This window comes from Apteryx rowi, unplaced genomic scaffold, assembly GCF_003343035.1.
Source record: "Apteryx rowi isolate R43461 unplaced genomic scaffold, aptRow1 scaffold_43, whole genome shotgun sequence".
NCBI lineage: Eukaryota > Metazoa > Chordata > Aves > Apterygiformes > Apterygidae > Apteryx > Apteryx rowi.
Window position 1 is genome coordinate 753,031 of NW_020450683.1, and position 16,123 is coordinate 769,153.

Genomic DNA, 16,123 nt, shown 5'->3' on the forward strand with positions numbered 1-16,123 from the left:
TCTGACTTAGTGTTAGCAAGGCTCAGATAGACAAGGAAGAGAAGAGTCCGAGTATTAGTTGATTCTGGGATTTCAGGCCCTTGCACCGCAGATGCGCAGCAAAAGGTGCTTCTGCCCCAGAAATGGTGTAGAAGTTGCAGGGGTGGGGTTGGCGCAAGGGGTCATCTAGGGAGATAACCCTGCTTGTGCAGGGTGTCTTGGCTTGGCCTCCTAGTCCTTGGGCCCTGCAGCAGTGGGGGTGCTGGTGGAGCCATCTCCATAGGGGGATGCTCCATGCACTGCGTCTTCCCTCTCTTCCAGAGCCCCCGACACCCATCGCTCCCCCGCAGCTGCTCCGCGCGGGCTCCACCTACCTGATCATCCAGCTCAACACCAACTCCATCATTGGTGACGGCCCCATCGTGCGCAAGGAGATCGAGTACCGCATGACCTCGGGGCCCTGGTCGGAGGTGCATGCGGTCAACATGCAGACCTACAAACTCTGGCACCTGGATCCTGACACGGAGTATGAGATCAGCGTGTTGCTCACTCGCCCCGGGGAAGGAGGCACAGGCAAGCCGGGGCCGCCTCTCATCAGCAGGACCAAGTGTGCAGGTAGGCGCCGCACTCGCCTCCCTCTGCCCCACGCTGACGGCTRCGCTTGGCACGGGGTTGCATTGGCTGAGGTTGGCAGAGTCCCTGGTGGCTTGGACGGAGCTCACTTGGCGTCTCGAGGGGCAACAGCAGGACATTGGAGTGGGGAGGTTGTGGGAAGACTGGAAGCGGGCTTGTTTCAGACCTACAATTCCAGTGATTACAAGCTGATGCTTAAAGCTCATGTCTTGCTTTCCTAGTCTGTGTGTTGGATGGGAGAAGGGACTAGGACCTTCTGGAGAAATGCATGTTGCCAGAGTGTTGGGTGCCTGGGATTTTGTTGTTATGCCCAGCTCTGCATCTTGTAAGGACTTGGAGCATCTGCCCTCCTGGTGAGGGGTCATAGGATGGGACTGAGCGAGGAGCAGAACTGTGAGCTTGGTCTTACTGTTTGGACAGGGCCAGGGATGACGTGCTGCTTCTGATATGGCCCCTGGGGACTTCCTCCAGGCTGCTTTTATATTAGGTCTATCTAGCCTGAGGTCTGTCTGGGGAGGCTGGCGGCAGAGGGAGAACACTGCAGTGGGGAAATTGGGATGGAGGAGAGCTGGGCAGCTCTGCTGTGTCATGACCTTCCCTTGTCCTTACTCTGTCGGGAACTGGAGATGAAGAGCTCGTGGGTCTGGACCCAGCAAAAGCAGCTTTTGCTTCTAGAAGACCCTGGTGTAAGAGGCGTCACAGGTGCCAAGAGTGTTCAGTGCCTCTTGGGAGGATGTTTTATGGGTGGGAGACTCCTCGCAGGAATGTAAGAAGACTTAGCTGGGTCCTGACAAGCCCCTGGGATGGTGGTGGCTTTCCCACCCCGCTTGGGGGGCACTCAGTGTCCTGTCAGCCACAGAGGACTGAGGGGACAGAGGACTGRGGAGGTGGCATGATACATTACAGGGACTCTCCTGGTGGTGGCTGAGACTCAAATGCAGTAGCTCTTAGTCCTAGTCTGGTGTCTTTGTCTGAGTCCATCCTTCTCATGAAGGTTTCCAGCTTCTGCAGAYGGGGACAGCCAGCGCTTTACCGAGCTGTCCGTCAGCGAGCTCCTGCTGGGAGCATCCTCAGCCAGGAGGARGAACCCGAAGCAGGGGAAGTCCAGGGACCTTTGGCTGCACGCAATAGCTTGGCTCGAAACATTGCTGCCTCTGACCGCAGCAGATGATAGACACATGGATCTGCCTTTAATTGCCTTTTTAGCAGCAGCTTTCTGCAGTGTTCACCCTGTTCTGCTGTTCCTCAACCGAGAGTCTTTCGGGGGGGCTGGCAGGGCTGGAGGAGCCCAGTGGAGGAGCATGGAGTCRGTGCCTCTGGAGGCTGGACCATAATTAGCTAGACTGTAAGAACAGCAGCCTGGCCTGAAGCCATGCCGGTGAGCGCAGCCTCCAGGTTGGGATTCCCTCTCCCCTCTCCGAGCTTGGCAGAGCCGTGTCTTCGTTAGCCATCCCCTCTCTGCCCGACTGCTCTGTTGCCTTGCTCCGTGAAGAGGCGTGGAGCTGAGCAGCCCAATTTAGCAGCTGTGCGCTACGTCTCAGGAGGGAGCTCTAATTAAACCAACATTGTGATCAGGCTGGTTGGAGGGTAGCAGGGTGTGCTGGCGAGAGCTGAGTCTTGAGCCAACGCAAGCAGCGTGCACGGAGGGGCTGCCTATCCACCCGGCCTGAAAATGCCAGCTCGAGTCCAGGAGCTCTGATTGACAGCGGTTTTTTGCTAATCAGAGTCAACAGTTGCCAGACAAAGTAGCATGACCTTGATGCAGAAACGCACAGCAACGTGATGCACAAATTTATCAGCTGCATCTGCTGCTAGTTTCAGTCCCTGGTGATGGGAGAAGGCCAGGAGGAGGGCAGGAGACACAGCTGCTAACCCTCCGGGCTGGGCCTGGACCACAAGTCCTGGGCCTGATCTAGCTCAGGACATCTCTAAAGCCCAGGGCTGCTGGGAGGACTGGTGTCCCTGACTGCAGTCCCTCTCTTTTCGGGGTCTGCGTGCTCTCGGAGGATGTGGCTGGTGGGGTGCAGTGGTACCCGGGCTGCTCTGCCCCGGCTGTGCCTCTAGCCTGGAGGGAAGGACTGGCCTGGGGATACAGCTCTATTTTAACACTGAAATACCCTCACAGCTAGGTGAGTGGGGTGGTAGGGGAAACAGCTGCAAGACACCTTGAAGTGTCCCCTGCTCCATTGACAAATGATGCTCTGGAGTTGGCATAAAGACGTATTTGAGGGCACTCCCCGTGCCCCTGTGGTCCTGCAGAGGCAGGGGACCTGGTGGGTGTGCAGTTAACTAACATCTTGTGGACATTGCGAGTGTGGGCTCCTGCCCTGACTGAGGCTGCTTCCAAATGGTGGAGACATCCCTGGGGATCAGGGGACGCCCCAGGTCCCGCTGTGGCAGAGCCAGGAATGTCTTCCCAAGCGCCGTGTTGGGCTGGGAGCAGCGTTCTGGGTGATGTTTGCTAATTCGGGGCATCCCCTGTCCCTGCCAAGTCTCCTCGCTGTCGTCCCTGAGGACGGCTGGTGAGAAAGGAGCGAGCTGGGGTTTCTTCCTTCTGGCACGTCTGGAGCCGGCTGCTGCCGAAAGCACCCTAGCAGAGCCTGCGGTGCGACTTAGCGCGGCGCATCTGGTGTCCCCGCTACTAGATGATGGCAGTAATATTTCTTCAGTGACGTGGGTCTGCTGGCGAACCCATTTCTCCCTTGGAAGTTTGCCCTCAGGCCCTTCCCTGTGGCAGCCTCGGAGGGGTGGCCCGGGTTCGAGGACATCCTCTGCTCCGGTTGCCTTGACAATAGGTTGCACAAGGTCTTGAGATGACAGGAGGCGTCCTGATGCTGGAGCTTCAGACACGCCATGGCAACCACCTTCCTTGATGTGCCGGGGGTTTAACTGCTCGATAATTGAGCAAAGTCAAAGGGAACAAGGAGATATTAAGGATGGACATGATTGTTGTGCTCCTCAGCCCTTTGCAGGAGCAGTTTTTATGACAAGACCCTTAACCGCCATCAGCTGGGCAGTGATTGCAGCCAAAATGACAGGCCAGGATTGCATTCTTCGGTTTCTCCTCCTACTTCAGCCCTAGGCTCTGCTGGTGATTTTAACTGAGACCTATAAATTAAGTACACAAAAAACTGGAAGTCCTTGTGCTTTGGAAGCAGTGGAAGTGCTTAGCCTTTCTGGGAATGAGCTTATTTTTTGTTTTTAACCGGCAAAGCCTGATTGCTGTTTCTGGAGAGATGAGAGCTTCCCTGTGCCGTTCCTGGGGGCACAAGCATGGAGAGGAGGCTCCATCACTGGAGTTACGGGGCTGCGTCACAACAACTCGTTCGGAGATGGCCGCAGAAAGGCCAGTACTCAGCTTCACCCAGAGCTTCGCTCCTGCTGGCCAGAAGCTCAGATGATCCTTGTGGCCCATGGGTGTGTCCTCCTTAGACTGGGGCTCCAGCAAGTCTTGTGAGCTGGGCGACATAAATCCAGGTCTGGAGGGCCCTGGGCCGTCCTGGGCTGGAAGGCAGTAATTCTGGCCGTTTCGCTGGGGAGTCTGAGCAGGTCGCCCTTTGCATGGTGTCCACTCGTCCCTGCGGGCGTAACCAAGAGTTTTGCAGCTGCTCCAGAGATGCATGTTCAAGTCTTGCTCTGCGTTGGTCCCAAAGACTGTCTTCACTCGACTTGGCTCTCACAGGGTGGCCGGGGAGCCCGAGGGGGCCAGGCCACCTCTGTTGTTCCTCCCTTGGTGACACTGGCTGCAGACACTGAGGCACTTGGTGTGCGAGGAGAGCGGTCAGCGTGGGCTCAGGAGCTGGTTGGGAGACGTAAACGCTGACCCAGAAGTTGCGGCAAGGTGCTAGCGAGAGCTTTTCTCCCAGAGTAACTTTCATAGGCATTGCTATAAAGCTGAGATCTTCTTTTTGCCTTCAAGCCAATGACAGGCACTGTTTGAAACTGTCAGCGTCCCCATATTTCATTTCATAGTTACTCGTGTTCAGCAGCCTGCAGTCCCTGTCTTCTTCCTGTGCTATATAATAACATCTTTCACTCTGTGTCCTGAGCTGGTRCGCAGTGGTATTGCGGCTGATGAAGCTATTGCTGTTCTGCCACCCAAAATATGGCTGCGTTTTGGTCCCCAGCCCTGATTTCTTTGCAAAGTGCCGTCTCTCCTAAACACCAGCACCTCTCTGCAGCATCGCTATTGCTGGATCAGCCCGTGATGGCAACAGGTTCTCCAGGATCCAGCCCTAGATACTACCTGGAAGGAGCTGCCAAATAGACACGTGTGTGCAGCATCCCGCACCCGAGGCGGCCCTGGAGCCAGGGGAGATTCCCGACACTGCTGGGCGCCGTCGGCTGTGATTGACGCYGCTTGTAGAGGCGCGTCTGTGTGTAATACAGCTGTATTAGCAACTGTAAGCACAGGCGGCTCGGCGCTGGCACTGATTGCATGGATATATTCAGCGATATTAATGCCTGCAGACATCCTTGTTAGCTGATCTCTTGCTGAACCGCTCTCCGAATCTGCTTGTGCTGGCCTGGGGGTGCCAGGCTGTCTGTTTCCCGTTGATCATTTAAATACATCGGAATGAGAAGGAGAYGGGAAGCTCAGAGCCTGGCTCGGTACCAGCACCGCGTGCGGCACTTCCCCTGGGACGCTGGTGGAGGCTGTGCAGGCGCRGGGGATACGCGGGCAGGGAGGTGCTGCGTGCCCAAGAAGATCCCCTTTGCAGCCCAACACGAAGGGCGCCTGTGGGCATCGGGGCTGAGATTTGTCACCCGCTGCTGCTCTGTGGTCGAACGTGCCATCTTGCCACTGCGCTGCTTTTCAGGCACCTCTGGGTGCGTATCACAGACAGCAGTTTTGCACCGAGGAGTGAGTCGGTCAGAGAGAAAGGCATGCAAACACAGCAGAAATACAGTCGCTTCCTAAAATGAGCTGTGCTATGGTGGCAGCAAAGGTGCCTCCAGGATCTCGTTGCCTTCGTGCACAGTTAGGTGGAAACGCTGATCGGGGTCAACCCCTTGTGATTTGAAGACGGGCAGCCGATGAGCGATATCCTCCTTTYGCAGTGATGGGATGCATCTCATCTAGCTTGAAACCGCTCCATCTGCGCTGAACATCCAGGATTTTATCCTTTAGTCCCCAGGGCGAGGAAGACGGTGTCTTGTTGGCCGAAGAGTGGCAGCTCTCAGTGGCAGCCGGCATTTGCTGGCTGGGGCCGGGGTGCTGCCGATGAGTCACAGCCCTCGTGGGTGATCGTGGTGAAAATCTTCTCCTATTAACGACAATGCCGGGAGCTGACTCACTGTGTTCCACCCAGGAAGGTTTCCAAATGCTCGTCTGCGTGTCTGGCTCCAGCACGCCATATAGACAAGCCTCGTTTCTTCCTCGCCGTGTTTTCCCTTCTCCAGGTCTCATTAAAACCCGGGGCCGGCGGGCGCTGGGCAAGGAGCAAATGCTGGGGCTGGGATGCATGGGGCTGCGTGGAGGTGCTGAGGACCTGGAGACCTTGACCGTGCCCAACCCAGTCTGTGGCAGGACTTGGCTCTCGTGCTCGTCCCTGGTGAGCAGTGACTTCTGGTGCTGGCCGGGGATGGGAGCAGCGTCCCTTGGCCGGCTGAAGCCCAGCGCCTGCAGTTATGCTCGGAAACATCCCTTGCAACCCTGACCTGTGCAAACTCCTCCACGGTGCGAATCCGATGGGAATCTGGCAGCCATCTGGGGACTCCTCGAGGATCTGCTCTAAGGATGGGGCAGGCAAGGGGTCTCCCGTCTGTCCGCAGCCCCTTCGTTTTAAAACTTCTGCCTTTCTCCTGAGTCAGCTGTGCGGGATGGTGAAGGGGGATCAGATACCCCATGGAGGGCCACGTCTGGTGGCTATTGATGTGGATGCTCAGTTCACACGTATGGGCCCTTTTTGCRGGGTGCGGTGCATCCTTGAAGCAAAGGGGCTGCCTTGAAATACCCATTAGGAGTGATATTTGGGGGAGGTGATTTGGCCAGGGACCCTTTTGGCCCCACAGGGTTGTCGGGGTCCTGGTGAGTGTGTCACCAAGCTACAGCAGAGCGTCACTTGGGCTCTGGACTGCTGAGTCCCATTGTGGGGCTTGTCCGGCSAGGGCAGCCTTGGCCTCCTGGGCATCCTTCCCACTGCCGTTAGATAGCTAAAGGACTTTACCGCTGCTCATACAAACCACCTCTGTGTGCGCTGTTGGCAAAGGAGCTCGGCTGCTCATTAAATCAGACTTCTATTGATGCCAATTATGCTAACTAATTAAACTTCTTCCCAACGACTGCACTCTGTCTCTGTCCTTTTGAGAGCCTGGCGTGAGCTCGATGAAAAGGTGAGCGCTCCCATCACGCAGGCCTATTATGTTAGTGGTTGGAGCCTGCCCGCAGAGCCCCGTCGGGGTGCTGTGCATCGCTGAGCACTCCCGGGCCCCGCCGCCGGCTGCGCGCCGGGAAGACAGAGCGCTCCTGAAACGGCCACGGTCGCCTTACGGGTTGGGTGCAGCGTATGGTTTGCAAGCAGGTTGAGCCCTCGTGGTGGTTCGTGGAGTGGGGCTGGTGTCCAGTTTCAGGTTGGTGGGGGGAAATGAGCCTACGGGGGCTGCTGGGTCTGGCAATTTTAGCTGCCGTGAGAGCCGGTGATGTGCGTAGCCTTGTTTTGCAGGGTGACGAGTCATCTCGCACCTGGGACTAGTCCCGGTTCTAGGTCAGGGTTGCTCTCTGGACATGCCTATCTCGCTCCCGCCCTATAAAGGAGCGTTAGCTGACAACACATGCGATTTAGGTGGGATGAATGTGGCCTCGGTTTAAATAAGGATTGAGCTCTGGGCTCTGTGGCATCAGCTGACGTGAGATGTTGTTCCCTCTTGAGCAGCTGTGCTGTTCCTCATCTCAGCTTTGGGTGGGAATGAGATGGGGACACCAAACTGGGATCCCTGGTGGTCCTTCCCAGCTTTGTCATCCATCCTGTTGGGTATTTTTTGATGTATTGCTCATCTCTCCCCATCTCTCTTTCCTTGGCAGAGCCCATGAGGGCCCCTAAAGGCCTCGCTTTCTCCGAGATCCAGTCCAGGCAGCTGACGCTGCAGTGGGAACCACTGGGTTACAACCTGACCCGGTGTCACACCTACACGGTCTCGCTGTGCTACCGCTACTTTGTGGGCACCAGCCACAACCAGACCTTCCGGGAGTGCATGAAGATGGAGCGCAACGTGAACCGCTACACCATCAAAAACCTGCTGCCCTACAAAAACATCCACGTCAAGCTCATCCTCTCCAACCCTGAGGGCCGCAAGGAGGGCAAAGAGATGATATTCCAGACGGACGAGGATGGTGAGTCCATGCAGCTTGTTCTGTGCACGAGCCGTCCTGGGAGGCAGCGGGATAGCTCCTGCGCCAGCCTCAAAACGTTACTGCGTAGGCTGGAGCAGGCGCTGCGAGGGCAAGCGGGGTGTTTACCTTGCCACGTTTGCCGTGATGCAAGTCAGCAACTTTCATCCCGGTGAGCGATGGGAAGATCTCCGGTGGCGACTGGTGCTAACAGGGGTGAGGAAAGGCTGTTGCAAACCCAGGGGGTTGCAAGGGGGGACAAGTGAAGGCAGCAATGATGGCAGCAGGGTGGGAGAAGAACCGGGGATAGCTTGGGAGGACGAGGGGATAGACTATGCTACGGTGCCTGTGCCTACAGCTTTGCTGGAAGTGATGGACAGGTATTGGGGACTGTGTGGGGACAAAGCATCCGTGATGCAAGGACAACGTATGGAAAGAGGAGTGAGAGAAGGGACAGAGGAAGAGGAGACCTAAGGAGCCTGAGGGCAGTCCTCGAAACACCTCGGAGGTGCACCCTGCACCCCATCGCTTCATGGGAAGAGCTTGACGGGGCAACGCTGCTGGCGTAGGAGGAACGTCCTACGTAACCTCAGAAACGCTGCCCTTGTCCTTACAGCAGAGCTTTTTAGCTATGTCCTGTCTGATGAAGGGCGCAGGAGCTGGCCGCGCGGGGTCTGGGGCTGTGACTTCCCTGGCCTGAGTTGGGCCGAGCGGTGGTTTTGGCCCGTATTTGCGAGGGAGCCTCCCTGCCTGCTGCTGGGTGGTGAGGTCAGGCTGGGTTGCCCTGCCGCATCCCCTCGTCGCRGTGCTCCCCTGCTGCCGACACAGCGTGTCCCAGCACGGGAAGGTCCTCGTTCATCTGGTACTGCAGAATCAAAGCCTAAAATAAGGATTAAAACAATTAATGGCTTGCATTTAGGTAACATCTTTCAACTGCGGAGCTCGGTCTCTGATTAATTAAGCTTTGTGCTGTTCCTCTAAGCGCGTTGTTAGCCAGAGGTCAACGTGCCTCCGATAGCGGCTTAGTTCAGCTTCCCTGACATTTTTGCCCCAGTTAAGCGTGCGCTCGGGCGGGTTGGGGTTGTACAAATGAGCTCTCTGGATGAGCGTGCGTGTTGAGGAGCGGCCTGCCCAGGTTGTTCACTAGCAATATTGCTCCTAGACTGAGCAATACGGTTTCTCTTCTCTCCTTCCCGGCTGTGCTGAAGGACAGGCGYGACCCCAGAGTTTCCATCCTTGGAGACATTCAAAAGCCGTCTGGACATGGTCCTGGGCAACGTGCTCTAGGTGACCCTGCTTGAGCAGGGGGGTTGGACTAGATGATCTCCAGAGGTCCCGTCCAACCTCAAYCATCCTGTGATTCTGTGATTCCTGCTGCTGGGTCCCAGCACCCATCACAGCTGGGACCTCCAGAAGGGGGGCAACTCTCTTGATGGAGGCCACCAGAGCAGGCGGTGTTGGCCACGGGCTGCTGTGCATTTCCCTTTTCCCGCGTGCCGCACCGGGTGGGGATTCACCAAGTGCTCCAGCCTCCCGCTGGTGACTTTGAGCTCCGAAGATCCGGATGCCGTGCCGTGAGATACAAGACCGCCTGGCGTCCTAATGGGGTGAAACTGGTTCGATATTTCAGGTGCCAGCCGGGAGAGACRTGCCGCGTCCCCGGAGAGCCTGGGCGAGATAACTTCCGCTAATGACTTGTTAGGCGTCTAATATCCCAACTCCCTCTTTGCCACCCAATTAGCGTCTCCCCCTCGCGCCRCAACGACTCGGCTGCCTTCAAGGACTGATCGACCGAGTCTGCCGGCAGCACGGCTCCGGCTCCGGCTGGGCTTGATCCTGCCTGCCAATGGGCCGGGCAGTTAGTGGGGGACTTGCTTCGCGTGCGGTGGGACGTCGGTGCATCCCGGGAGACGAAACGGCCAAGGTGACTTTGTTTTCTGTGGCAACGCGAGGTTTTTCTTGGCGGGGTTTTCCKTGGGGGGAAAAAACGCGGGTTCAGTGCAACTTGTATTGGAGCAAATGCAGCGCCATTCCTGGCACTTTGTGGCACCCATCTCYCCAAAAATTTTGGGGGAAAACCCAGAAAACTCTGTATTTTGACCTGTGCAAAACTGAATGTTTTTGATGCAAAAGAAGAATAATCCCTGGCAGGCAGCGGCTGCGTCGCCGCTCGCCTTTTCCACGTCGGAAATGCAAACCCGGAGAAGTGGAGCGAGCCCGGCAGGCCGCGGCGGAGCGGGAAACTCCACCTGGGGGCTTTCGGGTGCTGCTTTCATCCCTTAAAGCTAAAGCCAGTGGGTTTGCTCTGCGCGCGCCCGTGGCACGGTGCTTTCCGTGTCCCCGAGCCTGCCCGACCGCGGCGCACCCAGCTCCGCGCTCCCGGCGGTTTATTTTTCAGCTCTAATTGCCCCAGCTGGTCTTACTGCGCTGTTTGTGCTCCAGCTGCCTTCTCGTTCTATGCTCATACAGTAGCTGCAGATGTTTTTTTTTTTGCTATACTGTAATCACTCCAGCTGTTTTCCCCACTATATGTTGATTAACTCGGGCTTTTTGCTTCCCGGCTTGGATTGAACTCGATACAGCGCACGCTTTCCGTCTCTGGAGGAATCAATAAATCTCTCTGTGCGTGGATATATCATAAACGTTGCGTGTGGCTCTGGCTCAAGTTGCCTGTATGTTCAATTCATCTAAATTAGCTAACGATTGYGCGCGACGCTCCCTTCGTCTTGCTGTAACGACTCGCCCGGCGCRTTCATTACTGCATCTAAATTTTGGTGGAATTATAATATTTGTTAATACCTTTTTAGTTAGTGCCATTGCAGGAGTGTATCTCACGTGGCGATGCCTCCGGCTTGTCCTTGGCTTTCTCTGGGGGTTAAAAGATGCCCGAATTTTGGATGTGACTGTGGTTGCGCGCCCCGGGAACGCGTTGGCCCCGGCGGGGCTGGGGAGCATCTCAAAGCCTCCGCGTCGCGCAGGGACGGTCCCTTCGCTCCCGAAGGAAGGGACGTGATTTTTTACTCGAGGTTTTGGCTCCATCTGGGAGCTTCGAGGGACGGTGGCGGCCTCTTTCCCCGAAATGCTGCTAATTAGCAGGCCGAATAACCATAAAAAAAAGTGCATCGGATCCGGAGGGGGCTGCGGCGTAATGAACACCAGGGCCCGCAGCGCGTCAGAAAACGGCAAYTTTAAGCAACGCAAAGTGGTGGGAATTGGTTTAATTGCCTCTCTCGCTACCTGCCCGGCCCTCGGCGGCCGAGACCTGCGTAACCCTCTGATTAAAGCTCCCGCAACGTCGTGACGAGCAGCCGCCCGTGCAATTAGGGAAGGTGAGGAAGCTCCGTTAAGAGCGGGGCCCTCGATTGCCTTTCGTTTGGCTTTTTTTGACACGAGCTGCGTTTGCATCGGCCGGTCRTGCAGCGCGGGGCGTTTCTTGGGGAGTCGTCGGAGAAGAAATCCGTGTCCAGACCCAGGCAGGGCTCAGTGSTTGCATTCCCCTCCGTTCTGGGCTAAAAACCCCATCCTCAGTGCTTTAACGGGCAAATTTAAGGGGTGGATTTGCTTTCCGAGCGCCTCCCAGGAGCTGCATTTCTTGTGCACGCRGACGTGCTGCAGGCAGGGGCGTCCAAGCTCTCCCTTGCAGGCAGAGTGCCTGCRATACAAGTTAAATATACATATAGATGTGTGTAAATATATGCACACGCATATGCGTATATCTATATTTGCATGGCAGAGGGGCTCACCGCAGGCGCGCCGCCAGCACGCGCCCGTCCCCGGGGCGGGTGTGAGTCACGGCGCGTGGAGTGTTTCCCAAATGCTAAACTACTTGGTGGCGCCCATCATTGCGGGCTTAGAAATGGGCAAAACGGGCACGGTCGGGAGTCTCTTCTCCAGCCTGGTTGGAGGGCAAGAGGCGCAGCAGAAGCACAACTCCCCACTCTGTTTTGGCAGGGTGGCGTCCTCGTAAATAGTTGGCAGAGGGATAAAACTCCTTTTTCCCCCTTTTCCTCCCGCCGTTTGTCCCGCGGACGCTTTCTCGGCGCTCCGAAGCGCCGCTCCTGCTCCCYCCCGGGAAATCACCGCAGCTCACTCGTGCTGCGCAGGGGTTTCTATGAATATCAGCGGCGGTAACGGCGCGTGGGGCTACGCCGGTGCTCGAGCCGCTGGGCACAACCGAGAGCTTTTTAGCTCCGGAGATGAGCTCAAGCTCAGGAYGCAGGTCACCCAGGAAGAACGTGGGCTGGGTGCGTGGGAACAGGGAAGAAAAAGAGGTTTTGGGGGAGACGCCGGCTGCCGTGCTCCGGCCCGTTTGCAGCCCGCGTGCCGGTGTCCCAGGCACGCTCGAGAAAGATGCAGGGAGAAATATATATATATATATATATATGTGTGTACCCACCCTGCTGCCCTAAAGGTTTCTGTAATTCTCCATGAATTTAATAAGTGTCTCGTGTACACGTGTAGGACATGGTGTCTCCGATTAAATTAGCTTGTAAATCAAGTGGAAATTGTGTATTTGCACGGTGGGAAGAGCGCGGAGGGCGATCGCTCTCCCTTGGCCGTAATATGAGATCTGAACGAAAGCTGCACGAAAGCCCCCGTATCGGCGGCGTCCCGCCTGTGCCTCTCCCCACCGGGGTGACGTGGCTCAAACCCCTCTGGCCCCAAACCACAGAGCTTAAAGCTCTGCCAAGTATCAACCAGCTCACAGTGTCCTAAATGGAGCCTGCGTCGTGCGTACCCCCCCCCAAGGGCTCTTTCCAAGCAGGCAGTTTCGGGAGGGCCAGCTAATGGCTGTTAATACTGTCCTTAATCCCTGCTGTTGCTTCATCCTCTTGCTCCTCCTATGTAGTATCTTGGTTTTTATTTTTATTTATTTATTTATTTTTGAAGTGGGTTAATTGCTCCCTCTGCTTCAGCCGAGAGGGGGCATTTCTCCGGCGCTACGGCCCGCGGCAGACGCTGTGGCTCGTGAGCGGTGACCTTTGCAGAGCGCTCGCCTCTTCTCTCCTCCTTGACGGCCCCCTTGGGTTGGAGGGAGCGGCGTGGAGGGGAACGGAAAAGGAAATCCGTGGGGAGGCAGCGACTATCGATCCCAGCGTCTTCCAACGCCGTTATTGTTTGTGGTTATTATTGCCGCGGCTGTTTAATTAGAGGGGACGGCTGGGGCCGGTCGAAGCTGCCGGATCGTTGGCGGATTAGGTTTTACGCGAGGTTTTTGTTGCTTGTGTCGGTGCCCGGCTCTGTCTCCCAGCCCGGATGGATTAAGGGACGTGTCGCTTTGGGTGGTCCCCGTGTACCCCGAGCGCCCGGTGGTCCCCGCGTCCGCCCCGGCGCTGAGCAAGCAGAGCTGTCGCTCCAGCTCGGCTGATGCCCCTGGTCCCGCTTCCAGCGCCTGCGCGGCCCAGTGGCCCCGCCAGTCCTCGGGGACTGTGACCGCAGCGCTCAGCCCTGCCACCCCATCCCCGCGAGCTGCTCCTCCAGCATAAATTCCCCTTTGGCCGAGTTGATGTGAGCCTTCGCCGACCTTCCTCCTCTCCCTGTCTCCCGGCGTTTCAGTCTCGGCTGCGTGATGATGGCTGGTATTCGAGCCACGTGGGTCTACGTATGTTCTTCTGGCTTGTTTTTAACACGTGCAAGAGCAGCAAGAGCTTTCGATGGAGCTCGGAGGCTTCTCGTCCCTCTGCTAACTGCTCTCCTTCTCTCTTTCCAAGTCCCTGGAGGCATCGCTTCGGAGTCTCTCACGTTCACCCCCCTGGAGGACATGATATTTCTGAAATGGGAGGAACCGGTGGAGCCCAACGGCCTCATCACGCAGTACGAGGTATGTCCCGAGTCCGGCCCGGCGTGGTGCTGGCGACCGCAGGATGGAGCCACCAGTAATGCACGCACAAGGTTCCCTGCCTGGGTCGGACTGTGTTGCTGTGGATCTCAGCTCCTTGGCCGGGATAAGCTGCCCCGCTATCCTACGGAGAGCTTTGTGTGTGCTGCATACGAGAATACCTGGGATCAATGTTGGTATATGAAAGTGGTGGTTATTGGTGGTGGCTCTTGCATGTCCAGAAGGGTTTTAAGCTGTCCCTCCAGCCAGCCCACTGCTTGGCTTTGGTTGAGGCATTTAGGACAGGCTCTAAGAGGAGCTCAGGCAGGGATATCTGGCTTTTTTTGGATGTGGTAGGTGAGGTGGGTCCCACCTCTCCATCCAGAACRTCAGAAGCAGCAAGTCATCAGGTGCCCCTGTTTTGGCCTTCAGCATTAGATCCTAGACCTGGTTTCTGAATGCCCAGTCACCTCCTCCTGGCAGGAGCTTTGCTGGAGCTGAGCACGTCTGAGATGAGACCGGAGTCCCTCTGGGAAGCTGGGCATGCAGAAAGGACCCCAAACCATGCCCAAAAACGTGCCCGTGCACCTCTTGCCGCATGTTTCCTCTTCCCTTGGAGCGCGCAGAGCACGGCGCGTTGGTCCTCCGGCCACCGCTGTCCCCAGCACTGGCCTCCCCGGGTGATGAACACCCCGTGCCGGTCCGGCACCGCGGAGGCGGCTGGTGGCCGGCCCTTATCAGCGGGGCGTTGAGGAGGGACCTGCTGTGCGTGTCTCCGCAGAGCGCCGGGCCCGGGCGTGCAGGCGCGCGCGGCGGGGAGCACGTCTCTCCGAGAGCAGCCAGGCAAGACTAGCCCTTATCTCCGCGCGCTTTTTCCTGCTCGTGCTCTGGCCTCTTCAGCATCAACAAAATTATTAGAGCACAGAAAGAGACAAATGAAAAGCTGATTCCTATCTCCGCTCCCGGCGCTGCTGCCCGCATGGCATCTTTGGGGAACGGTGATGGCGGCTCAGCTTTCATTCAAGAACCGCTGCTTTCAATCGCCGAGATTAAGGGCAACTGTAGTGTTATTGCTACCCCCGAGCCCTTCGTTTGGAGCGCGGATCCAGCCTGCTTTTTATCCGCTTTGCAGCGGGGTCTGTCTCTCCTTGTGAGTCCTTCTTTCAGTGTCACTGTAATTATCCGGCAATGGCTTTTCAGACGAGCCTCTGCTTTTGATTTATCCTAAAAGGCACAACACGGGCATGTACCCCCGGCCTTTGCGACTGCTCCAGTGACCGCTCTGCTCCTATGAATTCATTCCTTTCCCTGCCCGTTASGTTAATTCCTTTTCTGCATCTCGTCTGTGGTCTCGGGCCTCGTCCCTCTCCTCCGCTCGTGCGGCCACCGCGTGACGCCCTCCCCTGTCCTTCTAGATTAGCTACCAGAGCATCGAGTCCTCCGACCCGGCCGTCAACGTGCCTGGCCCGCGGCGCACCGTCTCCAAGCTGCGCAACGAGACCTACCACGTCTTCTCCAACCTGCACCCCGGCACCACCTACCTCTTCTCGGTGCGGGCCCGCACGGGCAAGGGCTTTGGCCAGACAGCGCTCACCGAGATCACCACCAACATATCCGGTAGGTCCAAAGGGCTCCGTTTTCTCCTGGGAGGGGAAGAGAAGCAGGGGAGGAGGCTGCTTTTTTTTCTTGTTTCCTGCTGCCCTGAGGAGCAGCCCTACAATGCCAGCTTGGCATCAGCCCTTCCCCGAAACGGATGCTCCGTGCCCTGGAGACCCCCTCCGCGGAGGCAGGACTCGAACGGCCGCAGTCTGCGCTGCGTTTCCGGCTCTGCCGGGGAGCCTGGGTGCGCGGCAGCCTCCGAGCTGCCCTGTTTGCATCGCGGCGAGCCTGGGCACGAGCTGGTGCAACGCGTTTCCTAGCTCGCTGGAGCAACCCGGGTACGATCCGTTAGCGGGTGGGCTGAAGAAGGCGAGACTGAACGCTGCCGGCCTTGCAGCTTCCCTGAAATGGCCTTGGAGAAATGGGATTATTTGCACGAGTGAGAAATGGCGTCTGACGTGGGATAGATGAGATACAGTCCTTTCCAGCACAGATTTGGTGCACGGTGCGAGGTGGTCCCTGCTCTCCCCTGGAGCACCGAGGAGCTTTCTCGGTCTGGGGGCACATGGGGACGGGTAAGATGGAGAGGTTGGTACCCTGCTGTCGACCCTGCGGGCTGAGGAGGTGCTGGAGGATGAAACGTGCAGCAGTGCTGTGCTGTTCTCCTCTGCCTGCCTCCATCACCCGGCAGCTCCGCTCCCTTGGCCGAGTCTGCGGGTCAGACCCTGCTCTGAGTCCTCCTAGCATGAACCCTCGGCTTCTAG

General features: G+C 57.3%; 1 protein-coding gene across 1 annotated transcript in view; it reads left to right on the plus strand.

Moving 5' to 3' along the window:
* The first annotated feature begins 266 nt into the window (after window positions 1–266).
* PTPRU (protein tyrosine phosphatase, receptor type U) overlaps window positions 267–16,123 on the plus strand; it is a 52,449-nt gene continuing 36,592 nt past the window's right edge. The window contains exons 1-4 of the mRNA XM_026076319.1: window positions 267–594; window positions 7,637–7,945; window positions 13,654–13,763; window positions 15,176–15,377. Coding sequence (XP_025932104.1) covers window positions 267–594; window positions 7,637–7,945; window positions 13,654–13,763; window positions 15,176–15,377 — 949 coding nt within the window. The remainder of the gene's footprint in view (window positions 595–7,636; window positions 7,946–13,653; window positions 13,764–15,175; window positions 15,378–16,123) is intronic.